The sequence below is a fragment of the Miscanthus floridulus genome, chromosome 7 (genome assembly GCF_019320115.1).
Source record: "Miscanthus floridulus cultivar M001 chromosome 7, ASM1932011v1, whole genome shotgun sequence".
NCBI classification, from domain to species: Eukaryota; Viridiplantae; Streptophyta; class Magnoliopsida; order Poales; family Poaceae; genus Miscanthus; species Miscanthus floridulus.
This window is the reverse complement of record NC_089586.1, coordinates 98,693,414-98,702,711: the sequence shown is the minus strand read 5'-3', so window position 1 is coordinate 98,702,711 and position 9,298 is coordinate 98,693,414. Positions and strand designations below refer to the sequence as shown.

Below are 9,298 nucleotides of genomic sequence, written 5' to 3'. Positions count from 1 at the left end.
CATACATAGAGTATTAAATATAAATTAATTATAAAACTAATTACACAACTTACAACTAATTTATGAGACGAATCTTTTAAGTCTAGTTCATGATTTGACAATGTGGTGCTACAGTAACATGTGCTAATAACAGATTAATTAGATTTAAAAAAATCATCTCGTAAATTAACCTCCATCTATATAATTAATTTTATAATTAATCTATATTTAATATTCTTTATTAGTACATAAATACTTGATGTGACATAAATTTTAGAAACCCTCCAAACATCCCTGAGTTGGGGTACCAGCGTAGTACACCGCACTGCGGCGACGGCGAGTAAAAAAATCGGCGCTGTCCATAATTGAATATTAATTGCTAAATAAAAATAAAAATAGTACAGTAACCAAATTACCAAATTTCGTCAAAATAAACGAGGCTGAGCTTGCGCGAGTAAAAAAATCGAAAAAAATCGGCCCTGAGGCTTCAGGAGCGACGACGAGGAGATGAAGGCGTAAAGGGCATGGAGTGGCCTTCAATGAGGAGCCTGACCTGTACGTAGCTCGGATTTTGAGCAAGGGCAGGAAGTAAATGCGGAGTTGAGAGAGTTCCTGTCTCGCTGCGGCGCTGCTGTTGCTGCCTGCTGCAGTGGCAGTCGCAGGGTGGCGAGGGGCATCGCCATCATGAGCCGGACATGTGTTCGGGTGCTCGGGGCCTCAGCAGACAGCATCACAGCAGCAGCACCAGGACCGCTCCGCTCCTGGCTCCTGCCTCGCTTTCTTTTTCTCCTACTACTACCAGTAGTGCTACTGCCTCTGTATACGAGTACTTAAAATTTGTTTGCGGTACGACGTACTTGTACGTGTGCACTGTGCAGGCTCTGTACTGTAGCGTGGATAATGCAGTAGTAGTAATTTTCTTCTCTCAAAGGATAGATGGTCCAGGAGAACCAGAAGTGCTGCCAAGTTTTCTGGCTCAGTCATGCAACAAGCTTTACTACTTTCCCGATGAGATTTCGCGTTAATAACGGAACTCAAGAATCAGCCGTCATGAAGGGCCTCAGAGTTCAGGAGCTCTTTCCTGTGTTCGGTTAAAAACGTACTGTAGCTCAGTTGTCCCCTGTGGCAATTGGCCAAGCATAATTTGGTGCTTCCTTTGGATTTCACCTCTACCTGTCCTCGTATATGGTGGAAGGCAGAAAACATTCTGAAAACGAGATACAGCAAACAGGGGAAAGCTTCACACCTCAAAACAAATATGGCGCTGCAAAATCACATAGGAGAAATGAGGAAAGCCTACCAGCTATAGCGTGTCTGACCCCCTCCCATGCTGGCCGGACCGCAGCCAAACAAAGGCGTGTCACGAACGAGCGAGAGGTCGTTTGCGCTTCCACCTTTTATATATCACTGGGCCAAAGCCATGGCGAGAGAAGGTGAAAGCTATATGATTCTACGTGTATGATTATGTTTGGTCTTTTCGGGGGCAAGCCAGTAACGGGTTGAGATTTCTGGCCAGCATATACCTGCATAGATAAGAGAAACCCAACTAGAAACAATGTCAGCACCATGGCGAACCAACGCCAAATTTAAACGACACAACGCATTTGATGAAATGATGACGTACGCGACTCCAAGTTATTCATTCTCATTCTAAATAGACAAACATCCCTGTTGATTTCTCAAACCAGAGCACCTCAGGGTATCAAGAAAAAGAAACAGAGTACAAAACGCGCTGCGAAGTTTGTTATTATGAAAGAAACAAGTAAACAGTTCTGTACCCATAACCTGGACAAGTTGCTTGTGCCAAACACATTTCAGCACAAACGAGACAAACGTTTTATCCAAGCATTACATCACCGGACAGAATCTAAATGGTGACCATGGCACCAAGCAAAGAGACATGGCTGCAAGGGTAAGACAGCACAGCATGATGCAGCTTACCACCGATTATTGGCAAACTTAACCACTTCACTACCGTGGAGACTCCACAGACCTCAAGTGCAATGGCCGACTTGTCACACCCAATAACCCGTCTGAGGCACACACCCCCAAGTTCGACTTGGGCAACAAGCTTGTGTGCGCAGCACCCACAGACCACACGCCCAGAACCAGCAACAGGGTTAAAATGTCCTGTGTGAAACAGCTAACGACGACACAACGGACGAAAAAAATAAGAGAAATACAAAGAAACTAAAGCAGGACAGGGTCTAGGAATAGGCACCTAGCAATATACACTACTTTGTGCCTAATGTGGCCGGACATTTGCCCTCATATAGCATAATAGTGTCAACATGACAAGGTAATCAGAAAAGTTGGGTGCCTCATCTCACGTAATCCACCAACATAGAATTGTCTCTGATGCACCAAACGAGATCAACACCATAAAACCTGCACATATAACAATCTACGCTCAGCTCCGCCACTATGCAAATGACTGGTATTAAATCTGTAAAGCAGCTAAAGGAAGTTAATGGCTCCTTGTGGAGATCTGGATAAAATGGTCAGAACACAGTTACCGAGTATTATGTCTTGTGGACAAAAGGTAGATTAACTAATAACATGTTACAGTCAATCGCAGGTTGAAACAACCTAGCCGGCAGTTAAACACCACTTATTTCATACTTGCACATGTACTTCTATGAAACAAAAAAAAATGACAACAATATAGGAGTACAACTTCAAATCTAAAGTACATCAAAGAGTTTCAGCAATTTTATGTTCTGGCAACAAAACCACTAAATCATTCTATGAAGCATGCAAAAGGATCAGTTGAAACAGCATTTTGTACAACATTGTTAAGTTATGCTTAAAGAACCGAGTAGCAGGCGTTAATGAATCATGCAGAGAGACAAGACCCCAAAAAAGAACTAAAGAAAAGATTTACCTGATGAGCTGGTATTTACAAAAGTTGTCTCCTTATTATTCGTGGAGAAATGAATGAAGATGAAAACTTTGTCAGATTATTGGCAATATATAGCCTGGTCTATCTGAGGAGGAATTGGTTTTATTTCAGTCCCAAGCTCTTGTTCAATCCTATACCTGTTCCCAGAAACAGTATTCAGTCAGAACGATGTGGGGAATAGAAAAGGTCAACAAAGCTGCAGTAGGAAAATCTGTGTACAAGTTAAACCGATCCTCGTAGGTGATCAAATTAACGGCCAGACCAAGGTGACCAAATCTCCCAGATCTACCAACCTGCCAAGCCAAAAAGGGCATTAAAATTGCCAGAGATGGATGCCACAAGTAGAATGCAACAGACAGATTCAACTCCTAAATATCACTAAGGATAATCTGTAAACAAGATAAATGGCAAGTTTTTTTTTTATTTGAAAGGTGTCTTAAAACTGCTAAAATATGTCAGTCATGCATCATAGTATGTCACACTTAAATTTTAGGTTATGAAATGAAATGAAAACACATAAAAGGAACAGTTAAATCAATCCTACCCTGTGGAGATATGTTTCAGAGTTCTTGGGGAAATCAAAATTGATAACAACATTCACAGCTTGAATATCTATTCCCCTTGTAAAAAGATCTGCAAAACAAAAGGCACAGAGTTGGTTAGAAAACAGAAACAAGCAGTACAACAAACTACCTACATGCTACTAAGACCAAAAGCTTAAGGCTCCTTCACATTTTATTTAACAGAAACATTACATTCATAATCTTACACAATACCATTCCAGCAATCAACTGATAGAAAAAGATGGCGGAAACATAATTGATTGACATTGAAGGATTTCTAGCATCTTAATCGATTTCAGCTTTCACCACATGAACTAAATTAGTAGACAAATGTTTGACCTTAGCAATTTGCATGTCCTCGGTTTCACTATGCTTCTCCATAGCCTCGGGAGAATACATCTCAAAATGTTTTGTATATTGAGGAACCACGAGATCACAGTCAGGGCATGTTTCCCCTGTCTACCCCGAACTACAATGCTTTGGAGGAGGAAACTGATTGAATCACATCACTTAGTAGGTTATGGACAGTTATTTCACCTTTTTTTTTTTACTTATATCCAAAACTTCCTTGTTAGTGTCATTCTGAACTATGGAGCAACATAAGAATCGTAGTAGTTCAAATTATGCTATCAACTAGCAAATTGCTGACAGGGATAAGGTCCATGTTAGTGTGCATTGTGAACTATGGAGCAACATAATGAATCGTAGTAGTAGTTCAAATTATGCTATCAACTAGCATATTGCTGACAGGGATAAGGAAACGAATGACTTAACACAGACATTGAACTACAAACATTGTACATAAGAAAAAAAATGTCTGTGAAAGAGTGAGTCCACAAGAAAATTAATAGCATACCAGTACAAACAAGGTTCCGGCACGCTCCATTACGGAAATCATGGAAAACTCTATTACGATGGTCCTGTAGCATCTTTGCATGAATATAAAAGCAAGAATAGCCAAGCTCTGTGATCTTCTTTGCCAATAGTTCAACACGATTTACAGAGTTACAGAATATTATTGACTGGTTGATTTGAAGCTGTACCAAAACAATCAAAAATTGAAACTTGCACGCTATGAGTTAGGTGGGAAGCAAAATGCCTAGTCAAATAAATCATGAAATGATAGGTGTTCATCAGCAAAACCTTGGAAAAGAGGGTGTTGAGACAGTGAACTTTCTGTCTTTCTTCAACAAAAGCATAGAATTGTGTAATTCCCTTCAGTGTAAGTTCATCCATAAGGTTAATCACATAAGGTTTAGGCAGATATTTGTCCTTGAACTCCTTAACAGTCACAGGGAATGTTGCTGAAAACATCAAAATCTGTCGACTAGCAGGGAGGTAGCGAATCAACTGTTCTATGGAAGGTTGAAACTCAGGAGAGAGAAGCTTGTCTGCCTGGAAAAGGAAGAGATGTCTATATGATTATTTTGTGGAAAGGTCAACAATGAAGGACCAAAATTACAATAATAAAATAATTCAAACAAAATATTATTCGAGAAAAAGAACAGTTCATTGGCAACTTAAATGATGCATAACAGAGTACTAACATGTTTTTATTCACTAGGTACTATTTTTGTCCCTAGGAAGCATAACTTCAAACTGAAAGTTTTAAAGAGACTCGTTAAAGCCTACATATGATATTTCAGGATCATTCTAACCACTTTGTTCATTCTTATTTTACACATCTTATTATGCAACTAACTTAACAGAGTCCAAGTGACAACGCCATGCACAGCATCGTTTCAAGAAAGAGTGCACCACCATCTTGCAACCAACACTAAACCCTGCTTGTTTCAAAAAAAAAAAAAAACACTAAACCCTGCTATTTTTGGGTCAAATCTTGTTCAGAGTTTGACTGTCAAAATAAGAAAATCTCCCATTCTATGTTGAAATGCAAATTTAGATAGGTGCAGGTAGAATCAACCACTAGGTAATCTATTTAGGGTGAGACATTCACTGACTTGTAGATAAATTTGCTTTTGGTGGTCAGAAGCGTTGGTTGTTAATGAAAAGCTTAACATTGAATAAACAACTTGGAAAGAACTCTGCTTCCGACAGGATTCTCTTTGACATTAAGGTTACAAACAAGTGGCAAGATACACTGCTGAATAAAATGCAGCGCAAGAGTGATAAAACTGGCCATTTACATGAGGTAGCAATACGAAAGCACTCCGATAAAGCTTGAAACAAATTACCTCATCCATAATAAGCATTGAACAGTCCTTTAAAATGCAAACACCTTTCTTTGTAAGATCCAAAATACGCCCAGGTGTTCCAACAAGTAAGTGCACAGGTTGGTACAGACGAACAATATCATCCTTCAAGCTGGTTCCACCAGTGGTGACCATAACTTGGATCTTCAAATGCTTACCAAGCTCCTTGCAAACTTGTGATGTTTGTAGAGCCAATTCCCTTGTGGGAACCAATATAACAACTGCAAATCATAGAGACCTTATTCAAGCATTTTCATGAAATATGCAATGAAAATTACATCTAAATATCAAAGAACAATCATGCACACAAAAAAAGGAACCTGAGTAATGAAAAATAAAACAAGACCACTGCCACTATGGAAGAGATCAAGTTTAAATCATCCTAGAATCTTTCAAATTCATTGGATATCAAATAAAGTTCCAGAGTCTAGAACAGACCTTGAATAGCATTTTTTTCTTGATCAATCTTTTCCAGTGCAGGAATACAAAATGCAGCAGTCTTGCCAGTTCCATTCTTCGCTCTTGCAAGAATGTCACTACCAGTTAAAGCAATAGGAATGCTTTCCTCTTGGATAGGAGAGGGTCTTTCAAATCCCTTCTCATATATACCCATTAGGAGTTCACGCTTGAGAAAATAGTCTTCAAACTCATTTCCCTTGGTGGCTGTAACATCCTGAAAAATATTTAAAGAGAAAGAGGAAAATATAATAAATCACGAGTGCAGAGTAGCAACAACATAAGGCTCCGGATAAGACCAAACTTGTAGGTGGTAAAGAGAAGAGAAAAATAACACATAAATCGAATCATAGTTTTTCAGAACTTTTTTCCCTTTTGGACCAAAAAGGCATGTCAATATGCCATGCGCAAGGAAACTTCAGAAAATCATGTGTAGAAAGCTGGGCAGCACAACATTTATGAGTCCAACTGTGCCAACTAATTGTGTAGACAGTGCCAATATACAGTTGTATAGTGAATCATATTCCCTTGGCATCGCTAAATAGGATGAATCAAAGTTGATCCTAATACTACACAAATAGATACCATCAACCATGTAATAATTACACAAATATGGGGGTGTTTGAAGATGACTCTTGGCTGTAAAAGAACACTTATCAAATTTAGGTCCCTCAGAAATTTCTGGCGATCAGAACTACATTCCACTGTGACTGTGTGATGTAAGGATTAAAAACTAAAGACAAAAACTCTACGCTGAACTTTTACTACAACAGACTAACTCTACTTTGGATAAAGACAAGTGCTGCAACGAATCTTAATGGAATAATGAAAAATTGAGCCCAGCATCGAGTTCCTTTCCTAGAATAACAATGAAATAACAGGGCAAAGTGCAGATGAAAACTAACTGTTTCTAAGTTTAGGGTGACACTCCCACTGGTTGCTTTAGCTTTGTCCTAAGTAAAACTTGTGTAAACTTGACCAAGTTCAAAGAAAAATCACAAACGTCTACAACATCAAATTAATTTCATTAAATTCTGCATGAAGTATGCCTTGATACTGCATTTATTTAAACCTGTAGATGTAAGTAAAGTTTCCATTTAACTGTGTCAAAGTAAGAGAAGTTTTGACATAGGACAGCGCTAAAGTGACCTATAACTTGGGTAGTTGGTACGGAGCAAGAATTTATACAACAACAACAACAAAGCCCTTTTAGTACCAAACAAGTTGGCGTAGGCTAGAGTTGAAACCCAACATGAGCCCCTAGTCACGGAGCAAGAATTTATAACATTCTAAAATTGCAACAGGGAGGGGGGCTTGAAATGCCATAACTTACCTCTGTCCTGTAGCGTGTATCTGGAGGCGGCAGCTTCAATTGGGCCTTCCAATCTTGTGAACTGCACATAGACAAGCATAGTTCCTGTATAACTATCTCCACAAGAGTGGCTGCTAATAATCATGTCGCTATCAATAATAAACCATTCAAAGAATTGGGAAACGTTACTAGCTGCTAGTACAGGATACTACTAGCCACCTAGTTTAGTTAAGAAATTAAAATGCAGCAAACCTTAGTCTTAGCAGTCCCAACTTAGGCCTTGTTTGGATGCATATGTATTCATCTCAACCCACATGTGTTGAAGTGGATTGGAGTGGAATTAAACTAAGTTCCATTCCAATCCACTCCAACACATGTGGATTGAAGTGGATACACATGCATCCAAACAAGGCCTTGTGTGGCATCAGAATTCAGAACACATCTTTGGGCGTCAATAAACCACAAAAATTACCGATACGAGACACCAATCACCAGGGTTTGCACACAGATAGCAAGCGTCAAGCTGCATTTGGTTCAATTTTGCCAGAGGAACGTTACTAGACCTTAGGGCAACGTTACTAGCGTCGACGGAAGGGTAACCTTACTAGCTGCTAGTAAAGGGTACTAATAGCCACCTAGTTTAGTCATTACGAAATTAAAATGCAGCAAACTCTAGTAGTCTTAGCAGTCCCAACTTATGTGGAATCAGAATTCGGAAGACATCTTTGGTTATCAATAAACCACAAAAATTACCGATACGAGACACCAATCACCAGGGTTTGCGCACAGATAGCAAGCCTCAAGCTGCATTTGGTTCGATTTTGCCAGGGGAAACAAAGCCCGGCCCCAAGTGCTTAAACTACGTACTAAAACGCACCAAGAACGACGGTAACACGACACTATCACCAAAGCCCTAAGTTCACGTCATCTCACCTCGAATCAACGCCATCGGCGGCCGTGGGTGGCGCCAAGGCCTTCGGCTCGCTGGTCACGGCTGCGCCCGCGGCCTCGCGGGCAATCTGGTTCCGCCGCAGCCACTGCTGCTGTTGCTGCTGGTGACTGTGGTTCTGCTGCTGTTGCTGATGGTGATTGTGGCTGTGGTGGTGGTGCTGCTGCTGGTGCTGCCTCTGCGCGTACTGCTGGTGGTGATGCGCCCCCGATGTCTGCTGGTGGCGGTGGTGCTGATGCGGCTGTTGCGGCGGTGGACCGCGGCCGTAATAGTTGGGGTTCCCACCGCGGCCGTTGTCCATGCCCGGAGGATACCTGGCGCGTGGATCCATGGTCGCGAGGAGGATTCAGATCTTCTCAGGAATCGGCTGGAGGATGCAGGATCGAAGGAGGGCTTGCAGATCGGATTCGGGAAAAAGATTTGGGAGGTCGAGTCTAGAAGATTGGCTCCTGGATCAGGACCGATTTCGAACCCCTTTTTGCCCTACCGGCAGGGTTCGTGGGTGGGGGAGGAGCGACGGAAGGGTAGCGTCGCCGGATCGTCGAAACCTTAGGGCAACGGTGGGTCAGGATTAATGGAGGAGCAATTACGATAATGGCCCTGGAAACTTCCGCGGTTCCGCAGTGTAGGTGCGCAGGCACTTAAGGATGGCAACGGGTCCGTCGGGTATTTTTGGAAGGTTCTGTTTCCCGCTATAGAGAATTTATTCTGTCCTCATTTCCATTAACCGTTTTGGATATAGATTCTTATCTATCTCCGTATTCATCGGACATTGATTGGGTAACAGATATCCAACAGGTACTACATACCCGATAATCAAGGACACTTGGGGTCGAAGCTTTGCAATCAGAGACGTTTCTTTTTCACCCGGGTATAAGTGTCGGAGTCTCGGAGATGACGAGGAAAAGGAGCAAGGTTACGAGT

The 9,298-nt window shown here is 41.2% G+C and overlaps 1 protein-coding gene across 1 annotated transcript; it reads right to left on the bottom strand.

Moving 5' to 3' along the window:
- Positions 1–1,673: 1,673 nt before the first annotated feature.
- LOC136467407 (DEAD-box ATP-dependent RNA helicase 8) lies at positions 1,674–8,934 on the bottom strand. Its single transcript, XM_066466092.1, has 10 exons — positions 8,359–8,934; positions 7,447–7,507; positions 6,096–6,330; positions 5,640–5,878; positions 4,588–4,839; positions 4,301–4,481; positions 3,426–3,514; positions 3,101–3,174; positions 2,864–3,018; positions 1,674–2,367 (listed from the first exon to the last, which is right to left on the bottom strand). The coding sequence occupies exons 1-9, from the start codon at positions 8,703–8,705 to the stop codon at positions 2,940–2,942; spliced, it is 1,557 nt and encodes a 518-aa protein (XP_066322189.1). The 5' UTR covers positions 8,706–8,934; the 3' UTR covers positions 1,674–2,367; positions 2,864–2,939.
- Positions 8,935–9,298: the final 364 nt, after the last annotated feature.